A 20,749-nucleotide genomic window follows, 5' to 3' on the forward strand; every position below is an offset into this window, starting at 1 on the left:
CTTTGCATTGCAGCCCCGAGCTCTTTGTGCTCCCGCTGCGACGTCCCTGCCCCGAGGTGCCTCTGCAGTGAGCTGGGGAGCAGGCCTGGCTCCTGGGCTCAGACAGGGGCTTTTTGGCCAGGGAGAGAAAAGATTTGGAGAGAACAAACTGATGGTAAAGTAGCATTTGATCAGATGGGGCTGATGAGGGTTTATAACAGCCCCGCTCAGCTCGTGGTGTGGAGCTGCTGGATGCCAGCTGGGGCTTCCCCACAGCCCAGGTCGGGTTCTGGTGTGCGTGCAGAAGTTTCCATGTGTGGGTAGCTGTGCCCTTGGAGGGAGCAGAGGGCAGGGGACCAGCCTCTGCAGTGGTGCCAGGGGGTGTGTGCTTGTCAGTGTTGGATAGCAGTGGGGCAGCTGAGCCCCGGGGCAGGGGAGGGCAAGTGGTGCTGCAGGCTGAGGGGTGATTGCCCCCAGCACCAGGGGCAGTGGGGTTACAGAGCAGATGAGGTCAGAGCAGTGATTTACCTGGGATGGGCTTGATAAGAAGAGCCATGCCTGGCCAGGCTGGGGAGTAGCTTGTTCCTTGCTGGGGTGCCTGTGCTGCATCTCTGCACTTCGAGGCTGAGCCAGCTCCCAGTTGGCTTGTCCTGGGGAATTTCAGCTTCTCTCTAGAATTTCAACAGGCTTATGTGAAAGATCTCAAAGCCCCAAACTCTGGGCAGCTCCTTTCCCCTCTTTGTGCTCAGCATCCTCCCAGACTGGGTCAGCTGAGAGCAGACAACCTGCTGGCACCCAGAGTGGGAGCCAGTGTGGCCCTGAATCACAGCCCTGGCTGAGGCTGGGTTTGTCCTTTGTGTCCTCACCCTCCTGCCAAGGCTTCCCTTGCACCAGGCTGGGCTCAGGCTTTGCACTGATGAAAGAGGCATCCCTCTGGTTAACAAACGAGACAGTTTGCACTTTTAATACAATGTGTATTTATTGCAAACAATAATATACAAAAAAAAAAGGTAAGTTTCACAACGAGAAGGATCTTGCCAACAAAACCAACTTACCTAAAGACAAAAATATGATTTAAATGACAGGTCTTTTAAGTTACAGAAATACTTTAAAAAGATCTGCTTTTGTACAGAAACAGGAAGATGCCAGAGTATAAGAGTGCTTTCAGATTGGGGGTTTTGTCTTTTCTTCTACCAAATCCCTAAAAAAAACAACCCAAGTGAACAAATAGAGCATCTTTTTAAATTAAAAAGAGAAGAAGTTTGCTGTCTTTTTTAAAAAGCAATCCTGAACTGTTCAGCCACAGCTTCACCAACAGCAGGGGCCCCACCTCAAGCCAGTTTTGGGGGTGGAGGAGGAGGAGGGGAGGGGGTGGAAGGCTAAAAGGATGCTGCCCCCTCCCTGCCCTGCATCACAGCCCCGGGGTGCTGGGTCTCATCCTCACACGAGCTCGTGTGTCCCAGAGAGCTGAGGCAGAAAACAAGGCAAATGATTCAGTGATCTGCTACATTTGCAATCGTTTCAGTTTGTACAAGGGGAGGGGGGTTGGTTCTTTTTATTTTCTCCTCTTTTTTTTTTTCCAGTTTATCCTTAAGACAAAAAGAAAGAAACCAAGAGAAGAGCACAAGTTTGTACAAACCCAGGACGTAAGATTCCAAACAAGAATAATAATAATAATAATAAAAGAATTAAAGAGATAAATAAGAGGCTTGGTTACAGTTTAGACCATAATTTAACAGGGGTTACCTTCCAACCAACGCTCTGACACACGCAACCGCTTGTGCCAGGGCTGAGGGCAGAAGGGAGGGGAAAAGGAACACCAGGGAGTTGAGATTAGAAACTGCTCTTCTCACGAAATAAATAACTTAAAGTATCTGTGATGTCCCACAAGCAGAGAGAGGAGCCCCTGGATGGGTTTTTTTTGCATCAAAACCTGGGGGTGAGGACTTGGGAGGTTGGCTGGAGGGGGCTTAGCTCAGCCTCCCCCACCCCAGAGCTGAGGACAAGTGATTATCACAGGACTGTGCTTAAGGCTTCTCAGCAGCACTTTGCTGCCCTTGAAGAACAACAACCCCCAACTCTTTGTTTTTCTTTCTTAAGGCTCGAGGTTATTAAAAAATAGAAGTTAAAAAATCTCCTGCTGGCTGCTTTTTGCTATTAGTTAGAAAAATAAAGCCTCTGTCTCTCCCTCTGTCTCCTCCCCTGCTCTCGTCCCTGTGCAGCCTGGGCCGGCAGCGCTGCCCGCTCTGTTCCCACTCAGCACACCCAGGCTGCTGCTCTCATGGTCGCTTTTAGAGAGGGGGAGGTAAAAAACAAAAAGACACTTATCTATACAAAAATATCTCTGCAAGAAAGCCCAGCACTGCCCCACTAAGTGTCCTTTTATTTTCTTAAGCTGTTGGAAAAATAAGAGCATTTGACAAAAAGTCTCTAAAAAATAGGTACAAATCCCCCTCAGCTTGGTAACGAATCATACACAGTACATACTAAAAAATAGTTAAAATAGAGAATATTCCTCACAGAGGACTCTGAGTTTGCTCTTTTCCCCCCCCTTCCCATTATTTTTTTTCCATTTTTGTTAATTACTGCTAAAAAATAAGCCCCCCCCCAAAAAAAAAACCTCATTACAAAAGTCCAGAGAGAACAAGACAGCTGAGCTGGTTGGTGAGAAATCTCTCCACACACGCCCTGGACGCAGAGTTCAAGTCCAGTCCTTGGAAAGTCTGTACCGAGTGCTCTGGCCCTTCCTGGGGATGCTGTAGTGCAGAAGGCTCCAGGTGCTCTCTCTCCTCCCTGCCAGCTTCACCTTGACCGTCCTTCTCACTCATTCTTTTCATTTCAAAGAAGGAAAAAGTCTGAGGAAGTTCCCCCTTCTCGCTTCTTTCACGCTTTGTTTGCTTAGTCCTTGGGTTTTTCTTTCTCTTGAATCTCTTCTGTGGGGCGCTGGGTGGGTTTTTTCCTCTTCGCCCCACCTCATTGAAATGGCTTTAGGGTCTGGTGAGCTGTGTGTAGACAGGCTGTTCCCAGTGCTGCGGGCTGTGGGTCTGGGGGATGGAAGGGACCCCAGAAGTGTCTGCGATAGGGGTGTACATGGGGCGCTGCGTGGGGTTCATGTAGGTGAAGGTGGAGTAGAGGCTGCTGCTCTGGCTGGCGGCGTGGCTGTAGTAGGAGCTGGAGTTCTGGTGGTCGGTGTAGTCGTACTGGGAGCGGGTGATGGTGGGGTAGGAGGAGCTGTAGTGCTGGAGGTTGAAGGAGCCGTAGTTGATCTGCTGCGGGGAGTGCTGCTGCTGCTCGCTGTAGTGGCTGGGGCTCAGCTGCTCCGTCTTGATGTGTGTCCTCTGCTGCGCCTGGCCCTGCTCCCCGCTCAGCGCCGGCAGCCCGTGCTGCGCCTGCCCCTGCGCCTGCCCCTGCTGCTTGGCCATCCAGCCGTGGGCAGCGCCGGCCGGCGAGCTCGCCGTGCTGCTGATGCCGTAGCTGCCGCTGTAGGTGACCTGGCCGGGCTGGCCGTGGGTGGCCGGGACGCCGGGGTGGCCGTTGGGGGGAAGGTACTGATCGAACTCGTTGACGTCGAAGGTCTCGATGTTGGAGATGACGTCGCTGCTGAGCTCGCCGATGTCCACGTCGCGGAAGTCGATGTGGGGCGGCTGCCGGCCGCCTTCTTGCAGAGGGCGACCCTCCCGCTTCAGGTCCTGCTTGCCCAGCTGCGCGTCCGTCTTGGGGGTGGTGGGGGGCGTCGGGGGCCCCTGCGATTGCCCTGCAGAAGGGAGGAAGGAAAGGGCACGGGTGTGAAGGGGGTGAAGGGGAACCTCCCGCAGCAGCCCGGGCACCCCGAGGCGGGACGTGACAACACCGGTAACTATTGACCCGCGGCGTGACGGGGAACGGCGCTTTGCTGCTGTAACACAAGCGTGCCCGGGCGCGGGGAATGCCCGGCCTGAGCCCTTCAGGCAGGAGCCACAGGGTCAGCTTTTGGGGGGGTTTTATAAGAAGTGTGGGTTAACCTTTCCCATGGGTAGAGGGAGTGGAAGCAAGGGGCTGGCACATGGCAGGTGAGCGTTGGTGTGCCTGTGCTACAGGCAAGGCTCATGGGCACCTTTGTGCCCCTCTCCTTGCGCAGCCATCCCCTTCTCTTTGTCTCTAGGTTTCCTTTTTTTCCCCTCCTCCCTTACCCAACCCCAACTCCATCCCGGTTTGGGATGCAACTTTTCTTAGGTGGCTGTGCCTCAATCCCCTGTGTAACACCTCGTGGGGGTCACAGACACCTACCCGAGTGCTCGCCGGGCGAGTGCACCTCGCTGATGCTGGAGGATGACTGCGGGGAGTCTGCCTGCAGTGCCTTGAAGATGGCGTTGGGGGAGATGTGGGTTTGCTCTGAGCCCTCCTCCTGCTCCGACTGCCCGTTCTTCACCGATTTCCTCCGCCGGGGCTGGTACTTGTAGTCGGGATGGTCCTTCTTGTGCTGCACCCGGAGCCGCTCGGCCTCCTCCACAAAAGGGCGCTTCTCGCTCTCGTTCAGCAGCCTAAGGGGGGGAATACAAGGAGTCAGTTGTGGGGGGTATTAGCACAGGGGGTATTAGGAGCTCCCCCCGCTGTGGCATTATCACCAGCCCAAACCCATCCCCTGGAATGGCAACGCAAAGGCCGCCACGATCCTGAACGCCCCGCGTGGGGCACGCGCTGGTTGTCACCCCTCTCAGATTCCTTCAGTGGCCAAACAAGAGGTGAAAGAGCCAAAGCTGGGTCTGTTCCTTGTCCCCCAGCAGCCAGCCCTACAAGGGCACACAGCCCGACCCCGGGGTGCTTTAGGTGCCTGCCAGGGCCAGCTTTGCTCGCTGCTGCGAGAGCGGCCGCACACTCAGGATTCCCCCCACACCCCGCTGCCCCCCTTCAGCAGTCGCAGAGTAAGAGGCAGCCAGGTGACTCACTTTCCTTCTGTTTTTTCTCCCCTCCCTGCCTTATTTTGGAAGTCGGAGGGCACCCAGCCATGAGCCACTCATCGCCCCCACCCACCCACCCGGGGCTTGGCACAGCATCGCGGGCGCTCGCCCTGCACCCGGCTCCTGCCGCCCCCCTCCCCCGCAGCGCTTCTCCTCCGGGCCAAGCTGATGCAATCCAGAAAACCATCATTTCCTCTGGACAAGAGCACAAACAAACAAACGCCAAGGCAGGCCCCACAGAGGGGGGCTCTGGCAGCACCCCCCCCCGGCCCCCTCCTGCCCCTTGGGGCCAACTCCCAACTCGGAACGCTGCTCAAGGGAAAGAAACCACTTGCAAGACCAGGAGGTGACCAGAGGGAACGACTTTCCCTACTTTCCCCCTACTACTCTGGCTTCTCCTACTCCAAAAAAGTTTGCCAGCACATGCAAAAGTTTTCAGTGAGTTTTCCAGGCTTGAAACCGTGTTCTCCCCCTCCTCTGACTGCTGGTACAGGCTAGTGCAGAACTCTCACAGGCTGCAGCCTCCCCGGCCAGCATCCCCCGTCCCTCCCCCGCATCCCTCGTCTCGGCCTCCGCACCCACCTCCAGAGTTTGCCCAGGGTTTTGCTGAGCTCCGCGTTGTGCAGATGCGGGTACTGGTCAGCCAGCTTTCTCCGGGCCGCCTGCGCCCACACCATGAAGGCGTTCATGGGTCTCTTCACGTGGGGCTTGTTCTTGCTGGATCCGTTCACCCGGACCGGCATGGGGACCAGGGTCCAGTCGTAGCCCTTCAGCACTTGGCTCACCGCTTCTCGGATGCACACCGGGAACTTGTCCTCGTCGCTCTCCTTCTTCAGGTCCGGGTCCCCTTTGGGAAAGGTGTTTTCTTGGGGTCTGGTGTTTTCCGTGTCCGAGCCGGATCCAGAGGGACAGGGGGACCCGGCGGAATCATCCGACATGGTGGGGCTGGGGGCGTCAGAGATGCATTTGTCCTGTTCTTCTGTCATTTTCATGAAGGGGTCTAGGAGATTCATGCGAGAAAGTGGCGAGGCGGGGGAAACAGGGGATGAAAAAAAGATATATATATCTATATATAAAATCAGGTGCCTAAGGAGCGGGGAAGGGTTAAAAAAAGCCCAACTAGGAGAGACGAAATCCCCAGCAGCGTGAAGCTCGGCTGGGGAGACGAGGGGGAAAAAAGGCTGCAAAAAGCTTACAAAAAAGTCGTTTTATTAGTATTCTTTTCCCCTCGAAGTCAAAAAGCTTCCCCCAAAACACGGGCGGGCGGGGGATGGGGAGGGGGAAGCTGAAAGAAACTTTTTGCAAGTTGCTGGAAAAGCAGATTAAAAAGAAAACCCAAAGCCAAAAAAATAACCCAAGAGCCCGGAGCGGCGGCGGCGGGAGGCCGGGGGGCGTCTGGGCAGCTCGGGGGATAGCCGTGGGGGGCTGGCAGTGCCCGGGCGCGCCCCGCCGGTCTCCAGCGCGGCTCTGCGGCCCGCGCCGCGCCGCGGGAATAAATACTCTGCGCGGCGATTTCGGCTCGGCAGCGCTCGGCCAATGGGCGGGCTGCCCCCGGGGGCTGGCGCGCACGCCATTGGCTGAGCCGCCGCGGGGGGCGGGGCCAGCGGCCGCGGAGCGCTGCGCGGGGGGCGGCGGCGGGCGGGGGAGCGGAGCGCGGCTGCGGGAGCGCGGCTGCGGGAGCGCGTTCGCGGGGCTGCGGGAGCCCGCTTGCGCGCCTGCGGAGCGCCGGCGGCGGCCGTTCGGCGTGGCTCGGTGCCGCTCCGCCCGCCGCGCGGTGTTTCCCGCGGAATGGGGGGTGCGAGACTCCCTGCGGCGGGTTTTCGGCGGGGCGGCCCCAGCCCCGTTTGCGCGGGTGCGGTGCGGCGGTGGAGGAGCGGAGCGCGGCGGGAGCCGCGGGCGCTGCGCGGCGCCGTCCGGAGAGGGCGCCAAAGGCCCAGGAACGGCGCGGCGGGGGCGGGGAGCGCAGCGCGGGGGGGTCCGGTCCCCGTCCCCCCATTCCCGCCCCTCCGCGGCGCCGCCCCCGCTGGGCCGTGCGTGGGGGCGGACACGGCGTGGTGGGGGCGGGGGGTGGTTGTGTGTGTGTGTGTGTGTGTGTGTGTGGGTCTGGGTCTGGGTCTGGGTCTGGGTCTGGGTCTGTGCGCGTGTGAGAAACCCAAAATACCCCAAAACGGCTTTTTTTCCCTTGTGCGCTGCGACGCGTCCCCCCCCGCCCCTCCCACGCTGTGTGACATCCTCCCCTTCCCGATGTCACCCCCGCCGTTTATTTCTGTCACACCGTCCTGCCTCGTCTCGCCTTCCCCAGCTCGGCCCGGGCAGCCGGTGCTGGAATTGTGCAGGGGAAAGGGGGTCGTCACCCCCCTCTTTTATTGTCCCCCCCCCCAAAAGCGTGGCCGAGTTGGCCGACTTCTGTCACCGAAACAACCCAAGGGAAAGCAAACAAGCCCTGGGAGCTTCCCGGGGTTATCTGTAGGTAAACGCTGATGTTCCTCTTTACAGTGCATTACACCATATCGGCATTTTTATGAGCAAACTGCTTTTCCTTGCACACAATTCGCTGTCGCCGGCGCTGGCAGGAGAGAAATTATCTTCTAGATAAGATGATAGCGCAGAATGTCGGTGAAACGGGGGGGATTCGGTGAGAACAGCATCAGCGCCGACGTGTGCGAGGGCAGCGAGAGCTGCGCTCCTGCCCCGCGGCCCCGCGGTGGTTGGTGATGGGGAGGGGGGCGGTGAGGGACCTTCCACCGGTTCTCCCTTTACCAAATCCGCAGGACATGAGTTTTCATTTCAACTCGAGCGTTAAAGTCGGGGCTTGATGGAAGCGGCTTGAATTTGCTGCTTGGATTCGCAGCCTCTGTGGCGTCGGGCGGTGCGCGGGGGCAGCTCCCGGCGCGGTGGCCGTGCCCCGGTGCGGGTCCCTTGTCACGACTGGCACCGGTGGGTTAATCGGTGCGTTTGAAAGGGATTGGAAATGGCACGTGAGGAAAGGAAAAAAAAAAGCATCAGTTTAAAAAGCAAAAGGCAGCGGGGGAAGGAGCTGGGAATAAACGCGTTTGAAAGCCATCTCCCGGGTAGCCCCTGCGTGGCTTTTGCTGATCTTTCCCTGAGATTTGGGTCGTTCTCTTTTTTTCTTACCTCCTTGCAGGCTTTGGGGCAGTAGTTTTCTTTGGGTGAGTTTAAAGGTAAGTGTCTGTCCTATTTCCAGAGGCTTTTGTCTGCAAGAACAGGGGGAACTGAGAGCAGGGAGTGCTTTTCTTTTTGCCTTCGTGAGCGTTTTGGGGGTCTCTTACACCCGGGACAGCACAGACAGACAGCACAGCGTTGTGTGTCCTTCCTCTGCTGAGTGCACTGAGTTCTGTCGTTATTGACAGTGAAAAAAAAGGTAAACCCGAGCAAACGTTAAAGGAGAAGAGTTTTGAGGTATTTTCCCTTGGTGCTTTCGGCTCTGGGCTAGTGCAGGGGCAGAATCCAGCAAAACAAACCTCTTAATGTATGTATTTGTTATAGGAACATCAAAGAAAAGTCAGGCAGTGAGATCGTTCTTATCTCAGCTGGAGCTGCTGTAGCAAGAATCTGAACAAATGTACCTGGAGGAGAAAAATATGGTGACAACAGATTGTTCCGTGGCTTTACTGCTGATTGGCAGAGATAAAGCCCCAAAACAATTTGGGAGGATAATTGGTTTAATGAAAAGTGTAATAATTAGAACATTTTTCATCCTGGAAGTCCATCTGCTGAGAGGGACTCTGCTTGTTCATGACAGAAGAATCTCTTTTAACAAAAGAAAGTGGTTTGACAAGTTTGAACAATGGACAAAAGAGAAATGGGAAAAGAGCTTCGCAGTTATCGTGGGTAATTGAATAATTTCTATATTATTAGCTTTAATTCCTGTTCTGGGGGCTGTTTAGACAACGTGGACAAGCTGATTGATCCCAGTCGCTTTGCGGGGTTGGATGTTTCCTGTAAAGCCACGAGCTGCTGCTGCTTTTCCATCACTTTGCTTTGCTTTCCAAAGAATTACCCTTGTTTTATCCTCAGTGGCAAGCTGAGATAGCAGGGATGATTTTTAGTGATAAGTGTGTGGATTGTAGCCCTCGTTTGAGGGTGGGGTTTTTTTTCCTGCCTCGTGCTAAATCAAGTCACCGAGTTTTAGGAAACAAACTGTCCGAGCCTCTGAGCAGAGGGTGAAGGAGACAGGGAGTTTGGGAGCAAAGGGAATAGCATCTCTCTGGGGTGTTTTGGGAGGTTTTTCTCTCAATCCTCACAGGTACTGGTGTGCATCAGATCCGCTGTGAAATGATTTAGATTTTATGTATAACTTCTGTGTCCAAAAGAAGTTCCATTTGATGCTTTGTGGGAGCTGGGAGAGGCTGATCCAGCTCCCCCTTGGAGCCTGGCGAAGTTTGCTCCTTCCTAACGCCCGTGTGCCTCTGCAGGCAGCCTGACCCTGGCAGGGGCTGGCTGTGGGATGGGTGCTGGCTTCATGGGAAGGCTCTGATGTCACCCCATCCCCTCTGACCTCATGCAGGACCAGCTGCACCTCCCTGCTCCGGCACAAATCCTTCTCCCCGGGTCGGTGAGAAACCCACGGAGATGCTGGCGCCAGAGAAACGCTTCCCCTGCTCTCGTTTGCCGTGGGGGCAAAGCTGCAACATCTGGGTTTTAGTGGAGTTCTCTAAAAATAAAGGTGTTGCTGCAGCAGATCTCTAGATTTTGATACCAGCCCTGTGTGGGCCAGGTCAATGTCACCAAAGGCGACTGCCAGGTACGGTTGTGCCTTTGGATTGGGTTGGGATGGTGGCTTTCCCCAGGCAGGTCCCAGGGGTGCTGCAGTGCAGTTAATTGCAGTGTAATTAGCACTCCCTCCCATAAAATTCCTTCCCTCCTAAACAATGCCATTTTAGCAAAATTAAGAGTTGTGCTGCATCCCACCTGAGCACAAAATCCTTCCAGCAGCCACAGAGCCTGTGTGCGCTGGTTTCTCCTCTCTAACGAACAAGGGCTGTGAGCAGGGAAGGCTCAGCCCTCCCCTTGGTCACTGCTGAACGTTTGTGTTCATGGTGCAGCCCAAGATGTCAACGTTTTAGTTCATTTTTCTCTATCTCCTTCTTCCAGCCGTGGCTGGCTCTCGAGGACAGGCATCCTGCAGCTCCCCACTCTGCGTGTTACTGCCTTAAGCAACAGGTATTTCTTTCCCATCTCAAAAGTGTTACTGATGCAGGGATGGAGCTTGTGCTTTGGTTTAGGGGGTGACCTGCCCAGGAGCTGTGGAACTGGCTGTGATCCCCAGGACACTAGGTCAGTGTTGAGCCTCTGAGGTGGCCCTTGGTGCCTTGGATGTGACGTGGAAATGTCTCACATGGCCTCCCATGCAGGGTTTGCAGCCTCTGCCTTGTGCAGAGGTAGGTTCCTGTCCCCTTTTTGTACTGCATCTATTTGTTTTTCAAGAGCCTGAGTGTTTCTCAGGCACATCCTGGCAGGTCCTTATCAGAAGGTCACTGTGAAGTTAAAGAAAAAGGAGAAAGAGCAATGGCTGAGCAGCAATGTGCTGGGGAGCTGAATTGTCACTCATTGTGTGAATTTAGTTAAGAATTCTTTGATATTATACATTTGCATCATGGTATTAAGGGAAAAAAAGCCTATTTCTCTGGCTTTTCATGATAGTAACCATGATAGTATACTGTGATAGTACAGTGATAGTACACCATGATAGGATACTGTGATAGTATACCATTGTCAAAAGCTGGAGACAGCACAGGGAGAGGATTTAAGCTTGGCAAATGCTGAGCTGGGAATGGGTGAGAAACCTGGAGGATGTATATTTCCACCCCACTCCCCACCCCTCCCCAAACCTTTCTCGGCCTGTAAGGTACCAGGGAGCCTGAGGGGTTGAAGGCAAGTGCCTGAAAGAGATTTGCTTTGACAGCATTTTAGTTCATGTCTAAAAATACCAACGGGATGGACTCGCTGTATAGAACTAAGTGAAGGAAATTCCCAGGTTTCGGAAGAGGCATCTCGGTGCTGCAGTAAACTGCTTGTGATTGTGCAGTAAACTGCTGAGCTGGGTGCCTGTGTGACTCTGACCACGTCTGTCTGCTGTAGCTGTTCAATACCTGCACGCTCGGTGTGGCTGCTGAGGTGGTGTCACTTTAAACAATGAGATTTATCACTTAAAAGTGATCTTGGGAAGGCGAAGCAGCTGGGGGCCAGGTTCTGCCAGGGCTGATCAGGGTTAGGCTGAGGCTCAGGGATGGTGGCAAAGGCACTGTGGTGTTTTGGGTGACAGAAAAGCTTTTTTCTCCCTCTGGAACAAAGTTTTGAAGCTGCTGGAAAGGTGAGGGTCAGAGGAAAGGAGGAGGGAAAGACAGAGATTTCTGCTAAAGAGCAATCCCAGTGCTGATCAGCAGCTCCCCAGTTTGCTGAGCTGCTCCCCCGCAGGAAAATGCTGTGATGCATTTATTCCCACTCCCAAGTTGGAGTCTGAATCTCCAGCACTGAGGGAGTTTCAACCCTCCCCGGCTCCAGCGTCGGCTCTGCTGTAACAAACAGATGGGACTTCGCCGTTCCGTCCTGCTCAGGATCCGCCCTGCACAACCTTGTGCTTCACAAATGCTCTTGTCTGGAGATTCAGGTGATACTTTTGGGGGGGTTATTTGTTTATTTGCTTGCAGTGGTTTTGGCTCAAAGCTCTACAAGTCTGAGGAAGCGGAAAACGTATCGGGCTCAGTGAAAGCGGAAGGGAAACGGCGTCTCCAAAGCACCAGCTTTCTCTCCCAGGAGAAAAAGAGGAGAATTCATATTATTACAAGCGATTTTCATTCTGGTCTCGAGTCTTTTGTGGCTCCTTTTGGCCTGGTCAGAGGGGTCAGTGGCTCTGCTGTGTGCTGTGGGCTTGCCTTGCTTGCCAGCCCCAGCATCCCCCGGCCGTGCCCTTGGAGAGGACGGCCACCAGAGCTGGAAACTCTTCTCCATCAGATGCAAAGGGAAATCAGCCTGCTTCGAATCCCCCAGCGTAAAGTGATCAAAGCCCCAAGGAAAGCCCCAGTAAACGAGGACAAAAGACGCCGTTTTCATTCATAACAACACCCAGCTCTCCAGAAAGAGGAAAATCCCCTCGAGCAGATGCTGACAAGTGATCAGCAGGGTCTCCTACCTCTTTTTTTCCCCCCTTCTTTCTTTTTCTTGTAGACATGTGAGTCTCCCACTGTTGGCATCAGACATGTGAGTCTCCCACTGTCGGGGTCGCTGCCCGCAGTCACCGAGGCTTCAGCCACCGGCATCACCAAGCCTCGTGTTCCCAGTGAGGTTTGAAGACAAGTAGGATTGTGTAAGTATAAAAGCCTAAAGATTACAAGTATAAATATAAGTATACAAGTATAAAGCCTGCTTATAAATGAAACAAAACCCCTGAGTCTCTCAAGCCAATTATAAGTCCTGATGGGTTCTAGTTGATTTAATATAGCACAGAATCACAGAATCTTAAGGATAGATATAATATATAGAGTATATTATATACTATAGATGATATATCTATTAGAAAACACGTATTTTTATATGAATATATACTTTAGTGGTTTTTATAGTGAAGCATTAGCCCTGTGCAGCCACTCTGGGGGTCGCCTGGAAGCGACTGAACGCTGTGTGTGCAAATCGTAGCTGATGCCTCATAGTCACACACAGATAAATAACTGGCTGTAATTTTAAACCAGCCCTATTCTGTTTTCCAAGCGATAGTTCAAGTTACACAGCCCAGCAACAGCTTACAAGAAATCCATCAGAACTGGGAAGGGGAATAAAACTGCCATTCTCTCTACCTGTTTGTGCAGCTCCTTGCTAATGTGGGGAGAGCCCGACTGTTTATTTGGAGAAGTAAAGTTGTGGAAATATACTTGGAGGGTGTAATGTGGCCAGCACGTGTTTCTGGGAGCTACCTGAAGTCTGTGTCCTAATGGCTTGCAGATGTCCCTGGGTCACCGGTTTCCTATGGGCCAGCGCCCGCCCCTCCCGCTCCTCAGATTCGCAGGGAGAAAGAGAAATATAGATCCAGAAAAAGAAGGGGATGGTGGATATGGGGGGAGGGTGGGGGGAAGGAGAGCGGAGCATTTGACTTCTGGAACTTGTAAAATTGTTTGTTTGGGTTGTTTCCAGCTCCCATCCCACCGCTGCTCCGCGCTGGGTTGGAAATTGTAGCTGCCAGCTCCATGTTCGGCTGGAGCGATGATTTATTTGAAAAATAGAGAAATCTGCTATGGGATCACTTTTAGTTTGCTCAGGGTGGGGAGTTTATTTACACTGGGATTATTTATGTTAAAAAAAAAAGGAAAAAAACCCTGCAGTTTTCTCTACTGAGTAATAAACAGGGATTTGTTTTAGTTATATATATACACCCAAACACAGGCTCACGGACGCATGCACTCCTATATACTGAAAGTCCGTCTCTCTGTGCCTTGCTGTTCCTCTTTTATGCCAAGAGCAGAGCTCTGTGCCTGAGCACTGGATAAATATTATATTTTACATATAAATCTTCAGGCTTGTCAAAGAATTTAGATAAAAAGGGTGTTTTTTGGGTCACATTCCGTGTTGCGTTTTGCGCCGCGCTGTGTGAAGGGCGGAAAACGGTGTGTTCAGGGCTCTTCCCTCCCTCCTGCGTGTCTGCATTTGTGTGAGTCCTGGATGTTGGAATCACCACGGTCTGGGTTCACTCTGCTTGAGTTTGGGCCGTGTTCTCTGTGTCTGACCATCAGTTCAGGGCAGGATGTGACCGGGAGTGAGCACTGAGCGTTTTCCTAACCCCAAGGATGCTGCTGAGTGTGGGCTGTTGTTTTCCTTCTCTCCTTGGATACTGAGGGTGCTCTGACCTGGGAAGCAAGGGATGTTTGACTCCTGTTTTTTTTTTTTCCCCACAGGAAAAGCCTTTCCAGGTATTTTTAAGATGTCTATTTTTGTCACTGGTGTCTGGGTGACATTGCTGGGCACCCTGGGACTGGAGGCTGGCGGGATGCTCCTGGCACACCGTCATCCCTGAGGTATTGGTGGCTGCTTCACCCCTTTCCCCCCTTTTTTAACCCCATGCTGATAATTAAGGGAGTTTCCTGCGAGGGGCAGCCAGCTGGGCTGAGGACTCTGAGCCTTGTTTAAAAGATGCTGAAACAAAAAGCTGGTTTGAAATACCTGCCCTGGGGCTGGACCGAGGTCCAGGTCTCCATATGGACCCGTCCCGACCTGGAGCCACCAATGAGCAGGACAGCCCAGCAGCCAAGCCAGAGATGCTGTTTGAATTTCACTCTACATCACTATTTATTCCATAAACAACAAAACTTTGCAGGGGCCTGTAATTTATTCCACTTCCCTTTGTTTTCCTCTGTCTTCTTCTTTAGGTCCCAGAGCAGAAGGAAGGGCAGCAACGGCGTGCTGCTGCTTGGGAGAACAAAATAGCATAACACTCATCCCGTTAAAATGAGTATGGCAAAGCAAAGGATGACAGCAAAGCAGGCATGGGGAGGGCAGGGAGGACTGGTTTTTCTGTGACTGCCTGTCTACCTGCCTCTCCTGTCTGTGACAGATGAGAAATAGGCACCAGCCATTTAGCTTGGCAAAAATGGCCCTTTTTGTTTTTGCACGAACATGAGGGAAAAAAGTCATCCTGCTGCTAAGTGGGAAAAGCTTATTCTGAGAGTAACACCATCCAGCTCCCAGTGTTTTACCGAGAAATGTTTGCTATGTCTCAGTAATAACACAGAAAGTCCCAGACTCCATGACAGAATATCATTATAGCTGCTGGTTTTAGGAAAAACCCCCATTATAAACCCGTCTCCGAAGGGTGTGTGTGTACCTTGGCTTGTGCTGGCCTTTGCTGTCAGTCTGAAACCACTCTTTATCCTAATCCTGGGTTCCTACTCATAACATCCAGGGCAATTTTTGTCTTGGAAGAAAAGGATGAAAACAGGTGCTGCCTTCAGAAGAGACAAAACCAAAACGCTGCTGCCGCATCGCCCGGCCGAGGGAGCGACAGCCCTGGGCTCCCTGGGAAACCCCAACAGGGGAAGAGGGACAGACATCCCTTTATTGCTTTGCCTTGTCTTGGTTTATTTATTTATTCATGTATTTATTCATTAATTCATTTATTTTTATCTTCTTGCATTTAGCTTAATTTATTATTTAATTTCGTTTCGGTTTAGTTCATTTGAATTCACTCGATTTCGTTTCATTTTGGTTTGCTTTGGTTTATTTTAATTCATTTCATTTCATTTTGGTTGGTTTGATTTCATTTGGTTTCATTTTGATTTGGTTTACTTTGTTTTACTTTGTTTTTTTCACTTGATTTCACTTCATTTTGTTTCATTTTGTTTCTTTTCATTTGATTTGGTTTCATTTTGGTTTATTTCATTTGATTTCATTTTATTTTGGTTTACTTTGGTTTATTTTATTTTACTTTGTTTTATTTTACTTTGTTTTATTTTACTTTGTTTCTTTTCCCTTTGCTTCTTTTCCCTTTGTTTCTTTTCCCTTTGCTTCTTTTCCCTTTGTTTCTTTTCCCTTTGCTTTTCCCTTTGCTTCTTTTCCCTTTGCTTCATTTCATTTGATTTCATCTGGTTCGATTTCATCCCATTTTTTTTCATCCTATTTATTATTTTTTTTCCCCATTTAATTCTGAAACCCACACTTAGAGAATTTAAGGGCTACAAATTCTACTCCCTTGCACTTGTCCAAGATAAACTCTGGCTGAAGAAGAATATTTCAGTGGAGCAAATGAAACTTGCTGCAAGAGAAGCATCACGAGAGCGTACCTTGGTGTGGAGCACGACTGTGGGCTCAGTCCCTCCTGGCCAAACGCTGCCTTTTCCAGCTCCTGACGCTGGAGAGACTTTACTGGGAGTTTGGGGTGGGGGTGGGGGGGATCCAGGGAGGGAGATGACTTTTGATGTGGTGTTTTTAAACATAGTCCAGGTGCTCCCAACTGCCTGTTGTGATCCCCCACCCAGCCTGTCCTCAGGTAGTTAACATTCACCAAAATATTGATGGCAGTTACCTTTGCTGCCAGCTCTTATCTGAGTGGGCTTGAGTAGGGCTTTGGCAGTGCCTGAAAGGAGGTATTGTTACCTTGGGGAAAAAAAAAGAAGAAGAAGAAAAAAAGGAAAAGGGGAGGAGGGGGGGAAAAAAAAAGCAAAGGCAAGGAAAAGTGGAAAGAGCCAAGTTGAGAAACAAAGGAGGAATTTGGATCAGCTCTGCTGGGACAGCGCTGCTCTGCCAGGCTGGGACAGGACGGTCCTCGTGCCACCAGCCCCGGGGCCTGGCAGTGGGGAGTGTTTGCTCTGTATAAAACAGTTGGGTTTGTGTTTTGGGGTTTGTGTTCTGGGTTTTTTTTTCCCCACTCTCCTATTAGTGAGGCTCCTGAGTGTCCCATCTGTGTGCCTGAGCTCACAGCAGAGTACCAGCCTCTCTGTGTGTGTGTGTGTGTCTGCTCCTCCCTCGTCAGTGCGTCCTCCTCTTGAATTCCTGCTCCAAATTCAGCCATATCTGGCAAAGAGGATGTTGAAGGGATCAGATTTGAGTGGTTTTGGTAATTTGTGAAGATATGGTACAATACTGCTGAGAAAAACAATGGCAATGAGACCCTTCCCTATACTAGACCTCAGAGAATCCACAGATGCTGAGGACAGTCCCTGGGAAGGCAGGGCCCCGTCTTTTGCTGCTTTGACAACCCCTCATGGGCTTTTTATCCTGTTATTTGCTTACCCATCACTTTATCATGTGTCCTGAGCTGGCTCAAAGACTGATCCTCAAGTCTGGAATCAGATCCTCTTTCTTTTGGGGTCTCCCAGTCCAGGTTTGGTGCCCAAACAGAATCATTCCCAAGACCCTGGGAAGGTGACAAATCTGAGGTCTCCACAATTACCTGAAACTACACATTTTTTTGCCTGTGTTACTGGGGTAGGAGAGATGTGTTTTGGGGTAGGAAAAAACCAAATGCCCCAAAGAAAATCAGATCCAGCCTTACTGGTCTGGCAACGTTTGTGAAAGAAGAAGCCAGGAGTACAACTGGGTGACTGCAACTTGTCCATGTGTGAGAGGAGCTCTCTCTGCCTGGGTAAGGCTCTTAAGGCAAATACCAGAAATTACTGGACTGTTTTAGGGGAATCTGGTGGATAGGGCTGAGGAAGCTGGTATTCTGACCCATTAACTCTGTGCCTGGTGCTGCTGCTTTCAACTGGAGCCCTCCCAGGGGGATGGGTGCTTCCTTCCCTTGCAGGCTCAGGCCTGGTAATCACCAGGATTAGCCTGGTAGGGCAATCAGCACTTGGAGTTTGACCTTGCAGGATGCTGAGTGCTTTCAGCTGACTCTGGTGGGGTTGTGACTGCTCAGTGCTTTAGGGCAGCTTCTTCTGCAGCTGCTCATGGAGCCCCAGGAAGGCTTTTTAAGCAGAGCATTGGGGGTCCTCTCTTCATCTGAGGCTGTTTGCTCCCACCACATGCCATTTCTCCAACCAAGCATTTCCCTGTCAGGCCAGGCTGCTGATTAATTTTCAACATCTTGTGCCTGACTTGCCTGATCTGAGACCATTGACTCAGAAAACAGGAAAGGTCACTTTGACTGACATCTCACCCAACACGCCGGGCTCTGCGTCCAAAGCAAACAGCGGGGTGAAGATGATTCCCAGGTCAGTGTGCTTTCTCACTCTCCTGACACCCCAGTGCTGCCCTCCCCTCGGCAGCAGGAGGGGGAAGGGGTAGTGGAAACCCTCCCAGCAACATTTGTGCAGAGGAATTGTCTCAATTGATTAAAAAGGGGAGGGAGAGCAATGATCTGAAGTGGAGGAGACGGAAAGCATCGTTGTCTGTAGTGTAAGACCCTGGTTTTCCTTTGCACAAGGTGGGACAGTGCCCTATGGCTGTGGCTTAGGGAGTGTTTTCTGTCCCAGCACACCATGACTGGGGAGAGAAAAGAGAGGGTGAAATCCTCAGCTTTCCACTGCATTTTTTTTCTGGCATGCAAACAGTGAGCTTGGCCAGTGCTTTGCTAAGTGACCATGCCCTTGCTGTGCTTCAAGGGTGGCTTGTTTAGTGGAATGATGTTGCTGGGGATAAAGAAGAGCAGAGGGATGTAGGGGTAGGTTTCATCTGTGCAGTAAGTCCTTTTTGAGAGCTACCTAATCTATTGAGGTGATGTCAGGGCCCTGAGTTTCAACGAGCCCCTGATGGTTCCTTGAGGCCAAATCAACCAGATGGTTCCTTGTGGTCTCCAGCTCATCAAAACAGGATCCCAGCTATTAAAGTAGCCCATCTACAGACAGTGCACTTGTGAAATGCTCTGTGCATGAAACATGGGGTTTGGTTTGTACAGAAAATTAAAGAAGCTGCTTTGTTGTGGGATCTCTGGACAGTAGTCCCAGCAACCCATCACTTTACAGACTTTGTGTGATAAAGAAATCTCCAAACCATAGTGCATCCTCCTTTTCACCTGTGCTTGCTGCTGCAGGAGTTGATCAGCCTCGTCTGGCTGTGTTCATGTGGGTCTGTGGTGCAGCACTGTAGGAAGAGGAAATGGGTGTTTGTGATTTATGATTTAAGGGAGGCAGAGATGCCAGACTCACCCTGAAGGGGTTTTTTTCCCCCCCATCCAACTGCTAAAGCAGTACTTTGGAAAGGATCCAGTGTTGCAGAGCCATGTTTGACCTGGTGCAGAAAAGGGGTGGAGGAAAAAACATCCATCCATGTTGCTTAGGTGAGGGACTTGGCTTTGGTGTGGTGAATGCAGAGGTAACCAAGTCCCTGCTGTGATTGTGCAGTGTTTAGATGTGGAAAGGGGTACAGCATTCCCACAGTAATTCCAGTCAGTAATTCCTGAGGAACATGATCAGCTCTTGCAGGGGTCTTGAAGGCGGTCAGTCTGATAACACCGACCTGGCTGTGAGCGTCAGAGCTTTGCATGGCAAGGAGAGATGGAGGAGAAGTGAAAATGTCCACAGTGGGGCTGAGGCCAGGGTCTGAGCTGCTGGGAGCCAGTGGAGCAGCTGGCATCAGCACAAATGCTGCTTGTCTGGGTACTTGTCCAGGCTCGGTTTGGCGTGGTGTGAAGAGGTTCAGCAGCTCAGGCCGAGCTCTTGGAAATCTGTTGGATGTTGGGTTGGAAAAAGGTGTTCCAGAGGGTCCTCTCCAGGCTCCAGCCCTCCCTCCTTTTGGAGGTTGAAGTAACATCTTTATTGTGCAATTTCAGTCCTTCTTTAACTAAACAAACCCCAAACCAGGGCAGTATGAGACGAACAACTGAACAACCATACTCACAGAGCTCTTCCCCAAAGCCCAGCAATGGCATGTGGACTTGAGCTGGTGTGGTGTCACGCTGACCTTGTGTCTGACCTTGTCCTGCTTTTGGCTGTGGAGATTGCTTCCCTGGCAGAAGACCAAGAGCCAGCCCTGGGCTTGTGGCCACTGCAGGGAACAAGCCCAGCTGGTGGTGCTCACGGGGAAGGTTCAGGAGGCTCTTTTGTGCAGCTGGGAGCGGGGAATGGAGGTGTGTGTCTGCAGCCTCAGGCTGGGGGCTGGCATGGAGCTCAGGTGATGCCAAGACCTGCACGTGGTGTGTTCCCATCACAGAGTTCAGGCAGAGTTCGGCCCTGGGAGCTGCTGGAGACAATGCAAATCCCACCTGCTCCTGCCAGCTGCGTGTTTCGCCCCTGGTCTAACCGCTTGTCTGCGGATCACAATGAGCCTCAAAGCTCCTGCACAAAACAGCACTTTATTATTATTATTATTAATAACAATAAGGAGAGGTAATTTGTGATTCTTGAAACTGGCCCAAGCCACCAAATTCAGATGGAGATCTGCCTTCAGCCCCGTGAACGTGGGGGTTTGGGCTCGTCCCTGTGCACGCGTGGGACCAGTTGTGAAACGGGCAGTTCGGGTCCCAGCTCCCTTCCTCCTGCCCCTGAGCTTTCATAGCTGCGGTCTGGCTGCAGGCCAATGTTTAACCATTATGAAAACCTCTCTATTTAAGGGTGTGCCACCTGTCTCTTCTATTTTTTTGTTGTTTTTATTAAACCATGATCTTCAGGAGGGTGAGAGGCATTAATGAGCCCTGGCAGGGACTGCAGGGTGAACAACAGGCTTTGCCTGAAGTGGTGGGGTTTGCTAGGGCAGACAGAACCGTGCAGGCTGGTGAGCTCCTGTGAGTGGCACAGGGTGACTTTGTCAGCCTTCATGGCCATTTTTGCATGCTTTGCCTGCTGGAGAACCCGCAGCCTTGGCAGTGGCATCAGCACAGGCTGCAGGAATGTGGTAAACAGTGGGTGTGAGAGGTTATGGCTGGGCTTTCTGGGAGAGCTGAGTGCTGGGTGCGGGACGTGGCCGTGTGCCGGTGCTGGGCTGCAGCTATCACACATCTGGCTGGAGATGGGAAGAAAGAAATTGCTTCCATCCTGTAGATCTTGTTCCAAAGGTGGGAAGAAGGGGAGAGAAACACTCATCCCTCTTCCCTGCTAACAGAGTAAAAGCTCTTCCTGTTACTGGGGCAATCATAAAAGCTTCCTCAAGGTAAATTCTCTTGTGTACAATAAGAGACAAACTATTTCACTGTGAGAGTGAGGGAGCCCTGGCCCAGGCTGCCCAGGGAGGGTGTGGAGGCTACTCAGGAGGTTTCCAAACCCACCTGGACACGTTCCTGTGCCCTCTGAGCGAGGGGAAGCTGCTGGAGCAGGCGCTGGGGCTGGAAACAGGCTACCACAGGAGAGCTCTTTGGGTCATGTGGTGAGTTCATCCTGGAGGGATCCCACTGAGTTTTCCAACCTCCATCCTCACCCAAAACCTGGGCACACCAAGGATCAGTCCTCTGCAGA

At 52.0% G+C, this 20,749-nt stretch overlaps 1 protein-coding gene across 1 annotated transcript; it reads right to left on the reverse strand.

Moving 5' to 3' along the window:
* Positions 1 to 995: 995 nt before the first annotated feature.
* SOX9 (SRY-box transcription factor 9) lies at positions 996 to 6,386 on the reverse strand. Its single transcript, XM_062011056.1, has 3 exons — positions 5,499 to 6,386; positions 4,246 to 4,499; positions 996 to 3,733 (listed from the first exon to the last, which is right to left on the reverse strand). The coding sequence occupies exons 1-3, from the start codon at positions 5,927 to 5,929 to the stop codon at positions 2,967 to 2,969; spliced, it is 1,452 nt and encodes a 483-aa protein (XP_061867040.1). The 5' UTR covers positions 5,930 to 6,386; the 3' UTR covers positions 996 to 2,966.
* Between the last annotated feature and the right edge of the window lie 14,363 nt (positions 6,387 to 20,749).

This window comes from Colius striatus, chromosome 18 (assembly GCF_028858725.1).
Source record: "Colius striatus isolate bColStr4 chromosome 18, bColStr4.1.hap1, whole genome shotgun sequence".
NCBI classification, from domain to species: Eukaryota; Metazoa; Chordata; class Aves; order Coliiformes; family Coliidae; genus Colius; species Colius striatus.